The sequence below is a fragment of the Rhea pennata genome, chromosome 11, assembly GCF_028389875.1.
Source record: "Rhea pennata isolate bPtePen1 chromosome 11, bPtePen1.pri, whole genome shotgun sequence".
Lineage (NCBI taxonomy): Eukaryota > Metazoa > Chordata > Aves > Rheiformes > Rheidae > Rhea > Rhea pennata.
This window is the reverse complement of record NC_084673.1, coordinates 6,930,349-6,951,398: the sequence shown is the minus strand read 5'-3', so window position 1 is coordinate 6,951,398 and position 21,050 is coordinate 6,930,349. Positions and strand designations below refer to the sequence as shown.

At 47.2% G+C, this 21,050-nt stretch overlaps 2 protein-coding genes across 4 annotated transcripts in view; one reads left to right on the top strand and one right to left on the bottom strand.

The window, feature by feature from the left end:
* Nucleotides 1–4,005, top strand: part of MCF2 (MCF.2 cell line derived transforming sequence) — a 58,991-nt gene extending 54,986 nt beyond the window's left edge. For all 3 annotated transcript variants that reach the window (XM_062584613.1, XM_062584615.1, XM_062584614.1), the window contains one exon: nucleotides 2,083–4,005. In XM_062584613.1, the coding sequence (XP_062440597.1) occupies nucleotides 2,083–2,123 (41 nt within the window). In that variant the 3' untranslated portion in view covers nucleotides 2,124–4,005. The remainder of the gene's footprint in view (nucleotides 1–2,082) is intronic.
* A 689-nt stretch (nucleotides 4,006–4,694) lies between these two features.
* On the bottom strand, nucleotides 4,695–20,800 carry F9 (coagulation factor IX). Its single transcript, XM_062584740.1, has 8 exons — nucleotides 20,740–20,800; nucleotides 17,979–18,148; nucleotides 17,638–17,662; nucleotides 15,624–15,737; nucleotides 13,819–13,947; nucleotides 11,400–11,638; nucleotides 8,056–8,173; nucleotides 4,695–5,242 (listed from the first exon to the last, which is right to left on the bottom strand). The coding sequence occupies exons 1-8, from the start codon at nucleotides 20,798–20,800 to the stop codon at nucleotides 4,695–4,697; spliced, it is 1,404 nt and encodes a 467-aa protein (XP_062440724.1).
* Between the last annotated feature and the right edge of the window lie 250 nt (nucleotides 20,801–21,050).

Below are 21,050 nucleotides of genomic sequence, written 5' to 3'. Positions count from 1 at the left end.
AGATTGAAACTTGCTTCTTTCTTCCTAATGGGTTCATTCTACCTCCTGTAGAAATCCATACTGGATTCTCTAATTTGTGTGCCATAGAAATTGTTCTGTATCACAGGTCAGAACGTGCAAAGCTCAGAATGAAACAGGTTTGGTGATGATGAGAAAAAGCAATGTTCAGAAGATAGCTACTGCTAAGATTTAACCATGTGTTGCTGGTTTACGATGTCCTTGCTAAAGTGGTCAGGTGGCTGCCAGTCAACTGGCCTGACTCTTTTTAAGAATTAACAGGGAATAGCCGCCTGTGTAAGAAGCACACCTCTAGTAAGGTTGCAGTATTACGATCCAAGCTCCTCTTCCACAGTGGGGCAGGAACCAAAATATTCCTGCAAGTTCCCTGGTTGCTAATACACCAAAGATCATGCACTCCTGTGATTTACAGAACTGGCAGCGCTTGTGGGAGGGCAGGAGAAGCCACGTCCTCACGTCTCAGCCGTAGTGTAGCACCCCAGGTCATCACAAGCTGAGAACTGGGACTGCAGAAACGTGGCCATTGCTGTGCCATCGAAGGAGACACCTGACTTGCTTTCACTTCAGAGACACAGTGCTTGTGCCAGGACATAGTGCAGCTTCCCCTCAAACTGAGCTCAAGCTCTTTCTTTTCTCCTCTGTTTGCTCAGAAATGGTAAAGAAATACAGGGAAAAGGAAAAAATTTGTTCACTCCAGAAATTTCACTTCTGAGCAAAATGAGGCCAGTGCATTTTCAGCCTTTTTTGCCTGACCTTTAAAGGCCAGGCAGAGGGAAGGGCAAGTTTCAGATTTCCACTCGCTGGGCGAAGGCTACATGAAACTTGTTTCTTTTAGAGGGAGACTGTGTGAGTAAAATAGAGTAACTTGAATAAAAAAGGGATTCAAATGAAAAATGGAAACAGTATTGAAAGCCTCTACTTATCAGATTATGTAAGTTAGTGCAGTATTACTACAAATCTTGCATCCTTTTAAGCAGCAGGAGAGTTTTATGGCAGCATTTTATGTGAGCCCCAGACCCGAGGAGTGCTCAGAGCCACATGCAGGAGGCTCCTGGCCAGGGCAGACTCGTGCACCCAGTTGCTTGGCCAAGGATGCAGGCAGCCGCGACCCTGCCACTGGTCAGGTCGCAGGTTCCTACTTCTCCTTCCTACTGCCAGGCCCAATCCTAATTTTGTTTGAAACCTCACTTGATGATTTATTTCTTCCAAGCCTTCAGGGTGAGTGCGAGTACTCTGTATGCAATAATATGGAGCAAAGCGCTCTCCCATCCGGTAGCTCCTGGAGGACTGAGCTTGCACGTAGTCTGGTCCTGCTGGCCACCAGTGCCATGCGACAGATTGTTGCAGGCTATGGTGCGTGTTGTGATCTAAGTGCACAGCTTATCAGTCACGTTGGGGATCCTCCTTTTGATTACTGTGAGCTGGAGACAACTTTTGTGTGGCAGGCTGTGCCACCTGGTTTGAATTTGGCTCGTTGGAGTAGTGCATGGCACTTGGACTCCAGAGCTCTTGCAGGCTGGTTTGAGCATGTTAGCTGAAACATGCAATTTTTGTATAAATTCTGTTTAAAATGCCACTTGTAATTTTGCAGAGGTAGTACAGCTGTTTGCACTATTACTCATGCACTTTAATGACTGCAGCAACAAGCTTTTGTATTTACGCGAGCAGAATTATTATACAGGGGCCATTAAAGGTAATGTAGACTTTTTGCCTTTGAAACATAAAGCAGGGTCAACTTTTACAACCTGAGCCACCAGTCAGCTTCGTAGAACAGCTATTTTCTAACTGTGCATAAAAGAACATTTTGACCTGACCAAAAAGTAAGTCTAGGGACAATACCAGCTGGCTGTGTTGTGATAATCAAGTGATAGATCACGGAAATGTGTCAGACCTCATGGTCTTCCTTTAGGCAAGGCTCTCGCAGAAGCTAATGGGAGTTCAGCTTTGTGAGGAACCACAGGAGTGCACTTTTTATGTTGTACAAACGTTACATGATTACAGGGAACAATGTATGTCTTGGAATGAGATGCTTTAATATTAACATCATTCTTCATTACTTTATAGATGCTGCCCTGTGTAACACAAGAAAGTTTAGTTCCCCTTGAATTAAGGGTGAACCAGTAGCATCCTATTTTTGATGCTCTTTGGAAGCTTTCAACTAAGTGTTACAGAGAAATAGCACAATAGTTGGAGTTGTCCTGTACTATTCATCACATTCACAGAACTCCACAGCTTCATCTGCACTCAGCGGGACCGGGGTCCTGAGCAGCTTCTCATAGTCATAAAGGAAGCCATCCTCTGCTCTTTCTTTTTTGTTTTGTTTTTTCCCTATGGAAAGTACAGTATTTTATTATTTTTACCTGCTGTTTTTCCATGACATCCATCACGTTTCCATCAGCGAAGTGCACTATGGTTTCCTGACACTTTGTTTAGATGCTTGAAATTTCCTCTACAGGTTGAAGGCTTTACTTATTAGCTGACAACTGTTGAAGTTGATTGCAAATAACAGTTGTATTTTGGTAAGCCAAAATAACAAAGAAGCTGTATGTCCTGCTTAATTGATTTTATGGATGGATTTTTCTTAAAAAACTCCTTCAGCTGTGTGAATGTAATGTTCTGTAAGAGCATCATCTGGCTGACTCACGTGTGAAGATGCAATAATGCTGAAGATCCTCTTTTTGCACTTAGGGTCTGATTCCAGCTCACTGCAGTCAGTCCCATTGATTTCAGTGAGGTTTGGATCAGGTCAAACTGACAACTCAGGGTTGTCGCAATCACTTAAGGGTCCCAAAGTGTTCCAAGGCTACAACCTGTATCTAGCAAGTGTTAAAAGTTTACATTAAATATATGTACTTTTGGAACATGTGCCATAAACCGAAGTTAAATGTCCATGTTTGCACTAAGGATGTTCTTGATAAGACTGTACTTTTCAGCATCTTTAATGAATTTTTGAGGATGAAGAAGAATATTGAACATTCATAATTTAATTTTGTGTTTCTTTGTCTAGCTTTGCTTTTGTAGTACACAGGTACAGGTGGTTTGATTTCTAAACGGATGTGTACAAAGAGCATCTGAATATGTTGAAAACAGGGTTAATAGTATGCATGCGGTAGTGAATTTGCTGTGTTCCGTCTGAAGGAAATGTTTTTTACTCTGGACAAATGGGGGACCTTTATGATCTGACTTTGATTTGTGACCCGTGAATTCTTAGTTGGAGTACCAAGTTGTTATGTTAAAACGTACCGGAGGTTTTCTAGGGGGTGACCACTTTTGTACAGACGAATTGTCGAACTACTTCACGGCTGTCGTGGCCTGGCAGGTTGGCTACCACGCTGCCCTACAGCTGTGGGCATTCCCAATTCGTGTGGTCAGGACTGCGGGTAACCCTCCTGCAGCGTCAAAAACGTGACCAGCTGCGTTTGAACTGAGCATCACTGCATGTCCTATAAAGCCCCAAGTGTTGTTCAGTCACTGGAAATCACACCAGAAAGGTTTTAAGTCACGGAAGTATATTTCTGCCTATTTTAAAATTGGTCACGATGCATTTGCTAGGTGGAAAAATAGGATTCTCTTATATTACTTTGGGGCTGTTTATGGTGGCAACAATTCTTGTGGTAACACTACACATTTTGAGGTACAAATGTAAATATTTGTCTCAAAGGTAGCACACGTTGCATATTAAAATGATTTTAATCTTTTTTGTCTTCCATGGTTTTAAATCTAAGCTTTTATTAATTTATGAGATGGATTGGTTCTGCAAATCTGAATGTACAGTCTTAGATTTTTAACATTTGAAACTTTGCACACTCCACGTTACGTTACCTTAAGTATGCTGTTCAACTAGGCTCTTCATGTACATGGTATTATAAATTACAGCGGAGAATTTTCTCTGACTGCAAGTTTAAATGAACTATATTGTATATGTACCTGTAAAAAAAAAATTGTGTTAAATCTATATTTAAAGATTAAAAAGTTGTTAAATAAGTCCGCACGAGGGTGTGCAGTTCTGTCCGAAGGCGTTGCCGCGGCACCTCCGAGGACTTTGCTGGGGTGTTGGGGCTGGCTCCGAGCCCGCTGTGCCTGGCTGCGGGCGCTGCCGCGTGCGGCCCCCCGCGCCGAGGGCCGGGCGTTCCCGGGGCCCCGAGGCAGGAGGCTCAGCCGCGGGGCTCCTCCGTCGCCCGGCCCTGCTGCGCGCTCCTGCTGAGGAGGCCAGCGCGCTCGCCGCCGGCAGGGTACGATGCCGCCTCTGACGAGGCTAACGCCGGGACCGGGGCAGGCGACGAGCGCTAGGCAATCCTCTTTGTGATCCTAGCGAGGATTCCCGGAGCGGGAATCCCGCTGCCGGGCCCTCGCTGGGAGCGGGGCGCGCGGGGGCCCGGCCTGCGCCCCCGGAGCGAGCGCTCCTCGGCCGCGCCAGCCTCCGCGCTCGGGGCTTTGGAGACTTGCACAGCGGAGCTGGCTTAACGAGTGCAGTCAGGTGTGATTAGAAAGGCTTTTTATTTTCTTATTACTCCATTTACACTGGATTCTCTCAACTTCCATGTTCCAAGCGCAAAAATTAGTCCGTTCAGAAATGCTTATTAAAATGCAAGGATTTTTGGAAAAACACACGCGCATCGCTGCGGTCCTCCTTCAACTAACCAGTCCATCCCCCATGTGGCTTTATTTTGCTCTGCTTAAGTTAGCTTCGTGGTCTCTTTGATCCACTTGAGGTACTTGGAGACCTTGGTGTAGATGCCGTATTTGCCGGGCTTTGCGCACTCCTCCCCCCAGCTGGTCACTCCGGTGAGGAACCAGGTCCCCTCGATTTCCGTGGCGTAGGGCCCGCCGCTGTCGCCCCCGCAGGTGTCCTTGCCGCCGGACGAGAAGCCGGCGCAGAACATGTTCTGCAGGATGGTGATGGAGGTGCTCTTGAGGCAGGTCGGCCGGTCGACGAAGGGCACCTTGAGCACCTGGAGGACGGTGGCGGGGCGGCCGCGGTAGAGCACGCTGCCCCAGCCGCTGACGGTGCCCAGGCCGTGCTTGAGCAGCGTGTTGGTGAACTCCCTGCTGCCGATGCAGATGGGGGTGACGTAGCTGTTGAAGCTGAGCGGCTCCTCCAGCTCCAGCAGGGCGATGTCGTTGTGGTGCTTGTTGAGCGTGGCGTTGTACGTGGGGTGCGGGATGATGCGCACCACCCGCCGGCGCTGCTCCGTGTGGTCGTCGCCCTCCGTGTTGTGTTCGCCTGCGGAGACGAACGCGGCCGGGGCGGTGGGTTCCTCCTCGGCCGGCTTCGCCTCGCTTTCGGAGCGCTCCGGAGGGCCCCCCGTGACGCCGTCCCCCCGCGCGCCCGCGGCGAGCAGGGAGCGTGGCTCGCGGGCAGGCAACGCGGGACGCCCACGCCGCCCCCAGGAACGCAGACGGGGCACGAGGGTTTGGGCGCTTCTGCTACGATTAGGGAGAACATGGAAATCCTTGGGATTTACCACCTTTGCGGGGGCCTGAGGGGGGGGTGTTGCCCTCGAATCACAGGAGGAAAGGCCCTAGGAACAAAAGTCTTCATTGCAAAAAATAAAAGTAACGGGCCAGCACAAAGGGGCCTGACTTTCTGCACAACCATCCCACCTCCCTGCCCGGAGGCTCTCCGCCTGGGGCGCAGGACTGTGCTCCCAGCCGAAGCGAGTCCGACCCCACCTCCCTCCCAGCACTCACCAGTGCCCCCAGTTCCTCCCGCAGCGAGGCTCAGCTGTGTGCAATTCAAACGTGCTGCCGGCAGCTTCAGGCCCGTGTGACTGAGCTGCTGCAGCCTGTTACCTCCCCTCTCAGCTTGTGCAACAACAGGTAGAAGGAGAGGAAAATGGACTGTACTCTTGCTGTACTCGAGACAGCAAGCAGGCAGCGCTTGAGTTTCTCCGCAACCTGAGTCCTCCTGCTGCCGGTGAACTAGTTGTGCTGAGGGCTCACAAGCGAGAAGACTTTTCCTGCGTGCTTTCTTGCAGCCCCAGAGGCATGGCATGTGTTTAACCCCTGCAGCAGTATTCCTACGTGCTTTGCTGCCATCTCCAGAATATACCATCTCCTCTGAACATCACCTGCAGTGCTGCTGGCCCTAACAGTGTCCTGTGCCTGCGGCGGCTGCTGCCGGGAGCACAACAGATCTCATCGAGAGAGGTGAGACAGCTCGCTATATTCGTGTTAATGCTGTTGCCTGACGAAGGCAGTTTTGGTGCCGGGTGCTGCTGATGTGCTCTGCGAGGGGGTTTGCAGCACAGTGTGAATGTCAGCTTCCTTGCGGGCTGTGTTTCTACAGCGTAAATGCAAGGCATGTGGGGAGGACTTTGAGAGTTTTTTTTTTTCTTATGCTGCAGCTGCTTGCAATTGTGAGGGTCCTGGACAAATCTATCAGCAATGAAAGTGGAGAGGCAAGGAAGGGCAGGGAATGGGAGAGCTTCTGCCACCCCTGCTATGGATTTCTGGGCCTCCTCTGATGTTACAGAGCTGGACATTTAGCAGGAACAGAGAGGAGGGAATCAGATGTTACCATGCAGTGTGCACGGTGCAGGTATGCATTCAGCAGTCCCCGAAGCCCTGCAAAATCAGTATTTTGCTTTCTTGTCCAAAATCCTCTGCTGGAAACCCAGCTGCACTGCAGAGCACTGTGAAGGTAGCACCAGCAGCGCTGACTGATAATGTACTCAAAATGGAGGGGTGCGCAACGCGCACGACAGCTTGAAACGAGAGGCAGGTTGCATGCGGACACAGCAAATGCAAAACCTTTGCCCAGGTGGAAACGTCTTTCTGGAGAAAGACTGTTTTTCACCATGAATTTTATACTTTCATATGCTTGAAGGCACAGTGCTGGGCTTTGTCCTGAGTTTTCAAGCAAAACTGCCTGAAAGTAGATAAGAAAAAGGGCTGCACACAAGCTACAAGCCTCTCCTACCTCTGCCCGGAGCAGGGCAGCCCTGTGCCGCTTGGGTGTCGAGGGCTGGCAAGGAGGATGCACAACCTTGGCCACGTTAATGTGGGAGATCAAGGTGCACCTGTCTCCCTCCTGATGGGTTCGTTTCTGTAGAAATAAACTCAACCTTTCAAGGCTCGTGCAGAACCTCACTTTGTCAGTAATGTATTTCCTAGTGTTTGAACAGAAAGCATGATTATTTCCAGCCTCTTCTCAATACTTCTTGCGGCTCTAACTAACCATATCAGTGTATCTCCCATGCTAGGTATTCACATGTGGGAGAGGCTAATAGTTTGGGGAAGATGTTTCTGCTGCAGCTGTGAAAAACGGCACCGATACGCTTGCCAAGCCCTGCACTGAGTTACCAGCAGGCTGTCTGGCAGCAGCCTGAAACAGCTGGGTACCAAGAGTCAGGGGGAAATACCCGTTTTCACTCTGAGATAGATTTGTTTTGTGAATTAGCACCATTGCTTGCCATGCGGGCTGGCCAGCCTGCTCCTGTCTGACTCCACCAAGACCCTGCTGTGATGGTCCACTTTCCCACATACCAGCCCAATTCCTCTATTTTGATCCATAGATGCTATTTCCTACAGAAGTGTAAAACTGGTTGTCATCTCTTCGTAAAGAATTAGTTAGTGTGCTGGTACCTGTTCTTGTGTCAGCCACACAAATCCATTCTGGACTTGTGTGAAAACTCAGCGCGATACGAAGCAGTGCAGAAATCCCAGGTGAGGCCCTATGTGGCCAGCAGAGCTAGAACTGCATCACGCAGGCTCATGGAGAAGGGTCTTTGCTGGAGCCAGCTGGGCTTTTAAGAGCTCTGGGCTTTCCATTAGCTCCAGAAAAATTGTCAGCAGTCAGGCTGAGCTGTGGTTTGCAACACAGACCGCTGGGTCCTTGCAGAGGCCAGACCCACTGACTGCTCCTCGCGGAGCAAGCATCTAGCTGGAGCCCCTGGTCCTGGAGGGCTTGGGCTGCCCTTGTGACACACTGCTCCGCACTGGCAGCCAGTCCTGGCGATGCCGGATGTCAGGGCTCAGCAGCCCCATCCGGCTCCCTCTGCCACTGCACGACCCACTGCCACCGCTAGTGCTCACCTGCCACAGCGGTCACGTTGTCACTCGGCTTCAGGCAGTGCGCGGCTGTCACAACCCACTTCTCATTGACGATGGACCCGCCACAGAAGCCCACGTTGTGGCTGTTCACCAGGTAGACCTGAGGGAGCAGAAGGAAATCTGAGCTGCAGAAATCAACAGGGAAGAAGAGTGAGGCATAGCAGTTCTGGTTAGCTAGAAGAGGGGTTTTGGTTAATCGGGGAAGGGGCTGCATTCAGGTAGCACAGGCCCAGAGCAGTCTGCCGTAAAGGGCTACTATGATTGCCCTATGAATGTCTTAATGTCCAGGTGCAGTTCTTCTCTTTCCCAGCAGGCTGGGATGATGGGCAGCCCACTGGATGCAAATGTCAGCCTAAAACTCAGAGCTTCTGAAGTACAAGCACTCCCATACACACCCACTGAAAGTATTTTGCCAGTTACCAGTAAAACTAAGATCAAGACCTGAACTATCCATTTCGCTTGGGCATCTAACCACCTTGGCACTCACAGGGCACATGCCTATATGTCTCTTATCTTAAAACTTGTTTTCAAGTCAAATTGCTAAACTGACTCAGTAGACTGTATTTAGAAGAACGATTTCTGCTATACTCCACTCATTTTCCTTTAATGCAAATGGCTTTTCACTGGCTATTTGCTTCATACTTTACATGGATTTACTTGCTTGATGCCTTGTTAGACAGTGAAAGCTGAATTTTAAGCATGAGCAATCAATATTCACAATGAAAAAATCCAGGCTTGCATACCATAACTAGAGCTTCTCTATGATTACAAATAAGTCGATACCGAGTGTCCCGTGGGTGCCTTCCTGAAGTGCTCAGTCTCTTTGGTACAGAGAAGAGCGATCTGAACATACTAATGTCAGCGAGGCTGCGTTTGGCCAGAGCTGGCCCCAAGCCTGTGCCAGCACTGGCCGTCCCAGCAGGTAGCCACAGGATGGCAGCACAGATTGGAAATTGCAGCGGCAGCCGGTCGCTGAGCTGTCAGCATGCAAAGACGGGGACCTGTCCTCAAAGGACTCTTAATGCAGGTTGAGGAGGGACCCGAAACCCACACCAGAATGTCGTCAAGGTATGAAGGCGCTCAGAGGCAGTTTGAACTCCAGGGAGAGCACCTGTTCTCACCAACGTTGTGTTGCCCTGTTAACTTCTTCACCCATTAACTTCTCTGTTGTTCTTCGGTGGGTTTGGGCCAAAGGGGCTGAGGAACATGCATGCCCACAAATTCTTACACGAAGTTTGGGAAACCTCTGCAGTTGCCCATGGTGCTGGTAGTTGTCTGCAATTCTGCTCTCAGTCCCTTGTGTTACATAGCTAGAGAGAGGGTGGGAGGAGAGGAGGGTTGTTATTTTTTTACTTCATGCTGCTTCCATCTAGTAACTGCCAGAGGCCTCTCCTCCAGCTGCAGCTAGGGCAGCTTTTCTGCTCCTATCTGCTTTCCTTCCTGCTTGGTGAATTAAGTGATTCAGTCATCTCCACATGGGTGGGAGGAGGAAATACAGAACAAAGCTTTTTCTGGCAGCAAGCTGAAAGAGGGGAAGAGAATGCATAGCAGAGATCCTGGGTATGGAGGTACACCATGGAGATGACAAGACAGTGACATAGCCTACAAAACTCGTCAATGGGATATGAGCCCCGCTAGCCACTCTAAACACCAGAGGGAACTTAGCATGCCTCCAGGTTACTCTTTGGCACACTATGTGGCTGATAACCTTCATTTGCCAGCTAGCAGGAGGGCAACTAAGAATTTCTGGGAGATTGCTTGCTGTGGTAAAAGTCTCCATGAGCAACCGAGCCAGACTTGTAGTGTGCAAACTTATTTTCTTTATGGATTTTCTGATTTCTCATACTTAACCTTCTGGTTCTCCAGAAGGTTCCCCTCTTTAGTCTCTGTGAATACATGGTGGGTACTAGTGTTGTCTGTGATTTGTCCCAGGCATGTGGTGAGAGGTCTTTGCATGGTGATCAGCAGTGTGTAGGGACGAGTAAGCTAGAAAGCGGTGCTCCGCGCTACTAGGGTAGCGGAGCTGACCTTCAAGCACAGGCTTCTGGCACATTGCCTGCTGCTACTTCCTGATGGCGGCGTGTGCCCTTAGCACGACACTGGTGTGTCTGAGATGGAAGGTGGGTGCCTGCTCCTGACCTTTCTGCGTGCGCCCCACTCATTGCTTTGCTCCCTCAGCAGAGGTAGAAGGACCAGCAAATCTGTGTGAATGGGCCTTTTAAGTCCTTTTGCGGCAACAGCTTTTCACTGATATCATTAGTGGCTGTCTACAACAGAGCTTATGCAAGCAAGAGATTTGTCATTTTCTAAACCTCAGCTTAATTTATTATTTTGCACTCTCCACTGTTGAACTTTCTGAGCTCACTGAAGCCAGAGTGGAATTTAAGGATGGTAGATTACTTTGAAAAAGATCCAGGCTAGGAGCTAATTCTTCTTTGTGCCATTTATTAAAGATCATCTGCAGAGCAGTGTGTGGAAGGAAACCTCTTTGCAGTCCCCCACATCACCTGTGGTGTCACTTTTAGTCAAGATAGTGATGACTATCGCTGTTACAAGTCAGATATGGTGTTGGATAAAGAAAGAGCAGCCAGATTTGGTAAATGTCATTTAAGGACAGAACCTCTGATGATACAAATTATTGTGAATCTGTTGAAAGTGATGGAGCTATAGTGATTGTGTCAGCTGAAGATCTCGATCTGTATACAAATCTTCTTGAAAAGAGGTGAAATGAGGGGGGAGGAAAAAGCAGGAATCAATAATAAAGCCAATGTCATCACAGTCAAGGGCCTGTCCCAAACCGGAGGCCTATTTCTACAAATTATATAACGTGGGCAACTCTGCTCTCCCTCACTTTGGAATAGATTTGGTACCTGTGTGCAAAGGAGGTCAGTCCTCTGAATCAGAGTCTTGAATTCAAATTATATTTCTGATTCTTTCAGAACGACTTGGCCAAAAATTCCTTGCAAAGCTGTGTCTTGCAAAGTTCCCGTCTCACACTTTGGCTTACTCTAGGTAAGCCTACGAACTGCTCATGAATTCTGTTTCCATGAGCTCGGAAGTGGATCCTTTGTGCCTGCCAGGTAAAGCTGCTGTGACTCTGGCTTCCAGTTTTCTGCCAAGGCAGACCCTCATCCAGGCAAGCTGTGGTGCTCCAGCATAAATTTTTGTACAAAAAGAAACTCTGTTCCTGTCAGACTTGAAATGCATTGCTAAACTAACTACAGAGACAGACTTCAAGTAAGTAGGAGTAAGATGATCCTGCATTCAGAAGGAATAAACAAAAGCTATTGTTGGGGTTACAGGAGAGTCACAGGAAGAGCTTGTACCTGCCAAGGCACCTCGCCTTTCAGGCTGTCTGATCCACCAACAACCCGAGTGCCCGTCTTAATTATCGGTACAATTCTCGTGGTGGCAGCTGTGGTGGTTTCGGTGATGTTGTCAAAAGCCTCGTCAGGAGCATCTTCAGAGTCCTCAGAGGTGATGTTCCAGTCCTCAAAGCTGTTTATGGCTCGGGTGAGCTTGCTCTTCGCTTCGGGAGCCGTAATCCTGCCACAGGGATATGGCACTGGGAGAGAAACAGTCACATTTACAACTGGCTACAGGTCACGCTAAGAGTTGCAGCAAACGAAAAAAAGGGGTAGCCGAGGAGAAAAGCACCATCTCTGTGCAGCGTCCTGTTTCAGGACTGACATGGAAGATGCAGTGCTGCTGCTGACTCCTGAGTTCTGCGTGTGAACAGGTACCTGTGCCCTTAAACAAACTCTAATATACACATGTATAATTGAACTGCCCAGAGCCCAAGGTGGGACTGCGGACAATACACAAGAGCAGCAAAAGCATGGATTATTTCCATGCTTTAGATATTAATTCTGAATGACTTTGGAAAGAAGAGCACTCATGAGAGAGAGAACATTTCCGATGGGACCATGCAGTTGTGCCTTTATTTAGCAGGATGCTGAGGTGCATGCCTGGGAGGATTGCTGGGGCAGTCAGTGAGGCCATTTGGCTGACATTTCTACAGCAAATAACTCCAGTCCAATAGAAGTCTATCTAGGAGAGGACAGGAAATAATATCTGCCAATCTACAAATAATCCTATTTGGCTTAAAGGTTAGAAAAACATGAATATACTCTTTATAGGGTTGTAGATTTTCTTGGTGAATGATGATCAAGTCTGTAAGCTCATTTCCAATTATCTCTTCCTATTCAAAGTTCCTGTTTCTTTCCTATTCAATGTGTGCAGAATTCCTACTAAAAGCGACAATCAAAACAGTAAATAGCATCCGGCATTGTCTTTCATCTGAAGAGCTTTCTACAGCACTGTGCAAACAAATGTCAGTGTAAAACTAGATACAAGGGTGTCCCACAGAGATTTCATGCTTTTTAAACAATCTGCTTTCAGAGAAGTGTTCAAGTAAGTGTTCAGTGAAGTGCTACTGTAAGTTTAGTCTAGGAAGCGAAGTTTGCATAGCCAACAAAAGCTAAGATTATGCAGAAATAGCAATTACCCAACCTGAAAGATGACCTTACTGCAAACAGTAAAGCTTTCCAGTCTAGTGAAACCGTAACGGTGTGTTGGGCAATACAGGCCTTATCTCTTAATGATCTACATTAATAGAAGGACTTCTAGAGTAAAAAACTTTCTGCAGTGATTGCTGGAAGCCAGCACTTTAAGGAGCTCAATGTGTTGCTGGCTGCAGCCCTTAGAACTTCAGAAACTGACTCACCTACGTGGATGCCTGCACATTAGCTTAGGGGTGCAAATCTGTCATCTCCAGGCGTTAGAAGTAGGATAATATCAAATCTTAAACTGGACTTGGAGGATAAAGATTTTCTCTACTCAATCTCATGTTTCCTCTGCCACATGTGTTACTGTCAAGTTGTCTAGCTGTGTTGAGTCATTGGGATTACATGAGCCTGTGTAGCTAGAGCTCATGTAACAGCTAAGGAGTGGGGTAAGGTTGGGGATGGTATGACAGCTTGTTATTCTTTTGATCATTCTGAAGCTGCAGCCCCAACCAGTCCATTTTCCCGTTGCCCCTTTACGCTGTCTTTCCATCTTGCTCCTTCAAACCACATGTAAACCATAGATTTTAATTCCTGTTGATGGTCTTTGTGTGTGTCTATACAATGATGGAACACCACCACCACTACAGGATTCCTTTGTCTCTGTCAAACTCAAATAATTATAGACACTGCACGAAGCCCAGCAATCCTACCATCAGTAGGATTTCACAGGAAGAAAGATTCTCTTTAATTCTGAAAAAGCCCAGAGCATTCTGGTATAAAATTGCTACCTAAATAGTAGCTCCTACTGGAAGAACTTGGGAGTGAGCTGTCTGGATGTGTACTGGCATGTATGCTGGTATAGTTGAGCACCATGCTACTATCTCTAGGAAGTCACTGACCCCTACCTAGAATTACAGGATGTCTGTACATGGGAGAGGAGCTTGTGTGAGCAGCCATCTGAAACAGGCAGATTGCCTTGTGCACAGATTTCCGGACACAAAAACTCCTTCTCTGCCTACCTAAGGTAGAAAACCACAGTGCTTAGGTTGCATCCTTCATGTGTAACCCCACATCTGCCAATGTGAAACTGCAGTGTCAGGCCCTTTACCATTTGCTAAGCATGACAAGGCTGGCTTCCAGTGGGATGTTGTGTTTCTGTGAGGTCCATTTATCTAAATTCAGGAGAGGACTTTGGAAACTTTGTACTAAGTCTCTTAAAAACACTGTAAGGTCTAACCTGTAGGTTCACAGGACTTTCCATCTTCATGAAGTTTATAGCCAGCGGCGCAGGAACAAACAACTTTCTGTGGTGGGTCATGCCTGCAAAAGTGCTTGCAGCCTCCATTTTTGATTGCACAAGTGAAGTCTGAAAGAAATAGAAATGAAACCTTAAATGCTCTTTGAAGTACAACTGATAAAACATTTGCTGGGCCTTGGGCCTTTAGTTTCAGCATATAACCAACTCCAATTGCTCCAAACTATAGAAAATGGCATTGCTTCTTTGCAGTGAGTGTATTCTCCTTTGAGATCGCAATGAATGCTCATAATGAAGGAGCACCAGTCATCTGTTTGAGAAGGCAGGCTTGAAAAAACAGCCACGGGGGCACTATGAGAGGGCCCAGCTCAGCCTCCTGCCTCGCCGAGGACTGCACGAACCCCAGCGAGATGGACGGGGTGCGATCGAAGCTGCTCAGCACTGTACTGCTGTCTGAAATTTGGCAGCTCGACCCTAAAGGAGTCCTGCAAATATTTGGTTACAAGCCACGTGATTTCCCCACTGCTGTGCTCCTCTCCTCCCCCTGTGCTTATTGAAATCCAGCCCAGGCAACCAGATGCTGGCAGAGAGCTCTGCTTTTCAAATGGGAGCAACCCTTCAACTCAAGGAAAAGTTTAGTCTTGGGTTTATCACTGGGCTTCAAATTTAAAACCTCAGGCAAAACCATATGCTCTTCATGATGCACCAATAAATCATGGAGGCCTTACATGACGGACTCTTTTCAGCACGACTTTTGATAAAACAGGTTCTGCTGTTTGTAATGAAACCTGAGGTGCCGCAAGATTCCCGTTTTGTCACTAGTGCATTCTCCCACCCCGTCTCATATTCCACTGTATGGGAACACCATCTCTTGCAGTTGGAAAACCACTAATCCACTGACGCCCTTTTAATTCTCAGTGATTTTTCAAATAACTTCACAGTAGATTAACTTCACTCCTACTTCCTCAAGGACACCTCCCTTCCTGTAGCCATTTTAATGTCATCATTTACTATTTTTATAGAAATCTTTTTCACGCCTCACTTCTAGTGCTATTTTTGTTCCTGTCTCACTTCCATGAAGAATCTGCAATGAGCCTATTTAAATTTGATGCAGCTTTGAAATGCTCTTTTTAAGTTACGCTCCTGTCTTGTCAGAGCAGAAACGCAACTAGAAAGAGAATCTTTTATTAGTGCATTAGCACATTATGCATGTTGCACAGCCCCTGATTATATTATAAATAAAAGAGCTGAATACCCTCTTACTTAAATTATCAGCTGTTTGGTTTTCATAAACTCTTCATCCCATCAGAAAAATATTTGCCTTTTGTTTGCCTTTAGAATCAAGGTTGCTGGTGGTAATTATAATTATGAATTTAAGATTTAAGAGTGCCATTGCAAGGAGGTCTCCAGAGTTTGGCCCTGTTCAGTGCCCCAGGCCCAGCTGTGCTAGCTTGGTGTGAGAAGGAGAAACCGCAGATGCTAAACCAGAAGACCTTGAGCCTGAATCTCATATGAACTGTGTGTGCGAGCAGGCGCTTTGATGCTCATCAGAGGTGGAGCTGGGGCTCTCTGGAGGACAAGAGAGGGCAGAGGCATCAGCTCCCCTTCCCCTGAGTGTGGACCTCATAATCCCACAGCCAACGGGCTGCGTTTGCGTGTTCGTACAGTGCCTCATAGCATGGCAAAGTGTGTCTGAAACAACCCTTGAGTAGAATGAAGCTATTTATGCAACACTTTGGGATTTCAAATTGGGCAGAACATGCACAGAGGAAGCCCTTGGTACATACCTATCTCACAGTTTCTGCCTTCGTACCCAGGTGGGCACCAGCACACGTAGGAACTTACTGCATCCTTGCAAATGGCTCCATTTTTGCATGGATTGGGATCGCACTGATCTCCATCTTGGGGAGAAGATAAGAGAATTAACAAACAGGAACATCCACCACAGGGCTGCTTGTCTGATGCCCACCAAGCGTTGGATCCTTGCCCTGTGCAAGCCTCTGGTTAAAGCTGAGCGATGGACAAAGTGCCTTCCTTTTTTGTAACAGAAAATAAGCCAGATTGTGACACACAACTGCAGCACTGTGGCAGCATCGGCAGCAATGCTTTACCCAAAGACCCGACTATATTCCCTGCCCTGTGGGGGTTAATTCTTCCCACTTCAGGAAAATTCCTCCAGAATCTCCCTGATGTGACTTCTGAATGGGATCCTATGTCTTGGCTAATTTAGACGGCTGAAGTTGGAAGGTTTATTTCCTCAAGAGTGGCTATGATTTCCTAATCTGAATTATTTTAATACTCTTGTCATCATTGTTCTCTGAAGATATGGGCCTGTCCACCTGGTCTGGAGACCCCTTTGGGTACTAGGATTATGAGCCTAGGTCATTGCTCTTTCCTTCCTTCTAAATTTTTTACTACTATTAAGTGATTTAGATTTTTCTTTACATGTGAGAGCTTTATTTTTTACAGTTGCCTACACTTTGAAGTTGAGGCTTTAATAAAAATGTCCAGCATTGCAAAATTGGTGATCAAGTACTTCAGAACTGTAAGTCAGAGATGTTAAATTTCAGGGAAGTGAGCTTTGAAATGGTAACGTGAGGAATGGATGTCATGAGGCATTTGCATCCCACCAGTAACTAGGACTGCTAATGATGCACTGAGGTAATGATACAAAAAGGAGCTTGAAAACAAGGACAAAATGATTTTATCTCATTTAAGGCAAAGTGTCAGGGTTTGCACATGAAATTTGGGTTGTTGCTGGCTGGAAGGGGTGTTGTGGCCTGATGCCTCGGGCATGGCTGGAGGCTGAGCTCCGCAAGGGTTGAGCTCTTGCCGGCTCCATGTGTTGGGAGTAGCAGCCTGTAAACTGAGCAGTAAAAACAGGCACTTGGAATGACAAATATATGGTCTTCTCTTAATATTTTTTGAAGGGCTGATTGGTTACAATCACAGGGGAACAAATGCAGTGCTGAATTTCATTGGATATTTTTTCAGAATAGTCCTGAAGTGCAAATATAACTTTATATATATATATGTATGTATATAGTCTGGAGTGACTAATCTGAATTATTTAAGACATTTTAGTGAGATATTCTTGGCACTTTGCCAATCTGTAACACAATTCATTTGCCAAAATGTCCTTAAAAATAGTTTCAGATGTTTTAGTAGGCATCAAAATCTTTCTGGGAGTAACTGAGGAGTAGTTAGGGATTGAAGCTGCAGGGGTAGGAAGTAGATGGTGGAAGAAAAATGGTAGAAATTAAAGCATCTGGGATCACTGGTGTGAATTGCAAACAGCTGTTTGCTCTGACCATGTTGTGGCTCCATTTCAGTACAGCATTTCCAGGGATTCGCACTATACTTGCATGAGGCTGTGCTTTATCTGGACATCTCCGCTTGAGAGCAGAGCGTTTGCTGGTTGCTGGGGGGGAGTGTTAATTGCTGCTCCAATGTTTTACTCCTCTGCGACAGCGGAAGCCGAAGCCGTGGGGTGACCAGTCACAGCCAGTGTTCAGCATGGATTGGGCTTTTCTATGGGGTTCTATGGGGCTTTTGCAGTTTGTTCAAAAAAAAAAAAAAAAAAAAAAAAAAAGAAAGGAAAATGATGAGCAAATATGGATTTGTTTTTTAGCTTGGGCAGGCCCAGGCTGAGTGGCTGCAGGATTCAGGCCACCTAACTCTGATGAGCACTTCATAAAACAATTTCTGAATGCTGGAATATGTTTGTTTCACTTAATGTCTGCTACTTATGCATGGAGAAATGAACATTATGCGTTTGAACGTGAAGAAGGCAGCTCTTACCAATATATGTTTTCCAAAACTCCATCTGCAAAGCAAGAAAGAAGTTTCCATTAATTTCTCACTTCATGGCTGAAGTAGTCAAATGGGATGACTCCAAAGCTGCAATGTAAGACCTGAAGGAAAACAACTACCACAGTAATCCCAGGGGAGACGGACAACTCTTTAAGGCAGTTGCCCAGCCCAGTATCGACCACAAATGTGAATGAAATGATGAGCAAGGCTGTGCCTGGCTCTGCACGTTTTTTCGTGCCGTTTGCTTCTCTATATCACATCGACAAGGCCCTCCCTGGGGAGGGATGGGGGGGACCTGGTGTTTGCAATTTTGCAGCAGCCATACCCACCGTTTTCTCTGTGTTTTCAAAGACTTCTCGTGCTTCTTCGAAGCTGCATTTTTCTTCTATGCATTCTCTCTCAAGGTTCCCTGGAATAACCTCTTCCAGTCGGTTTGAGTTGGCCCGCTTTTGCCTGCCAAGGACAGCGCTCGCCTCCTTGTTCTCGATGAACACTGAAACTTGAAAAGAAATTGAGCTGGAGAGGGGTGCATGCCACCAGGCAGTGCAGCCGGGACCCTCTGCTCCCATGAGGAAATCTCCTCTAGTGAGTTCACCCCCTTTGCACTGTGGCCAGGGGCATTTCAGGAGTCTTCTCATCTACTTAAGCTTTCTTTGGTGCCTTATTTAAGTACAATCCACAGGATGAAAGCAGGGCTCGAAGCAGCTGACCCAGCCAGCAGAGGGTTGAGGCTGTCACTATGTCTGCAGGAGGGACCCCAAGCCGGGGACAAGTGTCTCCCTCAGCCACTAGGCTGCCTCCTGGTAATCGAGCCCTGTCTCAACTCACAAATCCTGAGTCCCACTGGAGAAGCTATGCCTGCGACCTGGGGAAAGGCATCCTGCTGGTGGAGTGGGCAGTGGCAGCCTCCACTTCGTGGCCATCTCGCAGGGTTTGCTCTTGGCTCACTTCTCCGAGACACCTGCCACTACTGAGCATAGGTTCCCCACCACCTCCCAGGCAGCTACAACCCCACTCTCAAAAACACATTGTTTACCCAGAAGAACATCTGGTTTTGCCTCCTCAGCCTCTCCATGCTCCTTTAGTGGCTATGTCCCTTTTTGTCACCAGATGGCACAGTGGAGCAGCTCTGCCTGGACCTATTGGGGGTCGTCATGAACGCTGCTGCCCTGGCTCTGAGCAGGGAGACGAGAAGATACATGGGGTTGTCCTCTGTGAGGGTTAAAGAGTGGGTGAACTCAGTTGCTTTCCGTGACTAACTTGTGCTCTGATGTGAGACCCAGTCGAAGCCTCTTTGAAGCTGTAGAGGAGGGGTTAGGTAAACCCTAACGAACCCAAAGGGGACTGCTCTGATCTGCACCATGTCGCTGACAGCATAGTCAGTCCCTTTATCCAGAGCGCTGACTGCAAGAGGCTGTGTTAATCAATATAAAACACACTTACACCTCCGCCTTTCTCATGCTCATGCGTTTTCGGTTAAAAGAGAATGTGAGTGCCTTAAAATCTGGACCTTAATCTAATTGTTTGGCAGTAGATATTCATGGGTAAAGAACTGACCCTGGAGAAGCTGGACTTGTTTTAAACACCACAGCCCCCTCCAACCTGCATGGTTGAGACTTATGTGTGGGAGGAAAGTCGCCTCTCTGCTGCAGCCTGCTGGTTTGTCCCCAAATCAGGCATAAAAGGCTGCAGTGGAAATGTTGGAGCAGTCTTCCTTGATGCCCTGCTTTGTAACTTGGTTGGGCTCTCAGTGCACGTAGCACCAGGAGAGGCGGATGTGAGTGCCAGCCACACATGTATGGGCAAACTATGGCGCAGCGGTAGGGTCAGGAACTGCCTTTAGATCAACCTATCTTCCTCTACTGGCAAGAGGGAGTGAACAGTGTTTGATCTCCTCACTTTATCACCTTCATTAGGCAGCATGCGCATCCCTAATCATTACTTTTATCTCCTCCTCGTGGAATGTGTCAGGCACCTGCTGTAATTAACCCATCAAATAGAGGGACCACAGTTCAGTGAAAGCAGCTTTTTCTCTGGTCAGAGCCCTTTAGGTGCTCTCGGTGGCCCAGTTACATCTTGAACCAGCATACTACGTTATGAGCAAAATTGGAGTTGAAGTGAAGATTGCAGGCCCCTGCTGCCTAATGGGCATCAGACTCACCCTGGGTAGGAACTATCCTCACCCCAAGCATATGCTCACACGTGACCTACCAACTTCTAAACTGAGATCACAGAGTAAAAGAGATGGGTCTCTGAAACAGGATTTGGAGAGGAAACCTGTCCTGCAGTCAAACATAGTATTTTCTAGGGGGTACACCTACGTAGATGGTAGCACTAATATAATTTAGGCTCTGCTCATTTCTCATTGCTAAGCAAACTCTTTAGAAAGAGGTCCTTTCTTTTTAACCAGTTACTTGCAGTGTTTTAGTGAAAGGGAAAAGGCCGGCCTTGCACCAAGCAAGTGCTTGCACAGGATTTGAACCAGCCTCTGTTGAAACTGTTGCTGCTATAGACAAATCTGGCAACGGCCCGCATTACTATGTGTGATTGCCCACATCCATCAACTACTTTGTCTCATCTGCAATTCCGGCTGCATTTTACAATATTTGTTAAATTCATCCTGGGTTTGGCTTTAAACAGTTCTCACAGTGGCAAATCCAACGACCATTTTACAGATCTGAGTACTTATTTGTATTCCGGGACAGCAGCGCGTTGGAGTAAAGGGTATGGAGGTTACTCCCCAGGAATGCTTTCCCTGTTTTTCCTTTAGTCTGAGTGTGCATGTGTTCTAAAATGGCTGAATCAAACTCTGAAAGCTTAAAAGCTCTGCAAATTTAAGAAAAGAATCCCATTCTTAAAATTAATCCCTGTGACACTTTCTGCATAAAACAACCACAAAAGCTATTATTTTATTCCCAAGAAAACACCCAGAGCTTTAGAGGGAGAAACTGTGAAATGTAACGGTCTTACTCTGGGCTCTTGCCACTGCGTAAACCGTCCCCATGTCAAGTGTCAAACCGTCCCTTTTCCTGTGACACTAACCACCCCATCCCCGAGGACTTCCTAGGTTTTAAATGAACCTACCTTCACTTTGGGCTCCAAGAAAAGCTCCCAGAAGATAAATGGAGAGTATGAGAGGGATTTTTGCCATCTTCCTCTTGCTGCCTTAACCTCTTGCTGGTGAATTGTTCAAGTGGTGGAGCTCAGTCAATAGTTCCAAAGTGCAAGCGCTTGTTTATTTACCCTGGGTAACCCTTTAATTTAAGGTCCCCAGATGTTCCATTGCTGAGGCTTGAAATGGCACCATGGAGATTATTTGAGGGGGCATGTTCCTATTCAACACACCTATTTGGCAGCTGCAGTCCTTGGGATCCTTGTCTCCCCTGTAGGATATTACTGAT

What these genes read in the sequence shown, in the direction of transcription:
- F9 (XM_062584740.1), bottom strand. Translation starts at nt 20,800, where the DNA reads ATGGCAAAAATCCCTCTCATACTCTCCATTTATCTTCTGGGAGCTTTT. An exon ending in AGCTTTTCTTGGAGCCCAAA is followed by an intron (nt 18,149 to 20,739) that starts GTGAAGGTAGGT and finishes TTTCTTTTCAAG; the next exon opens with TTTCAGTGTTCATCGAGAAC. An exon ending in AAAGTCCTGTGAACCTACAG is followed by an intron (nt 11,639 to 13,818) that starts GTTAGACCTTAC and finishes TTTCTCTCCCAG; the next exon opens with TGCCATATCCCTGTGGCAGG.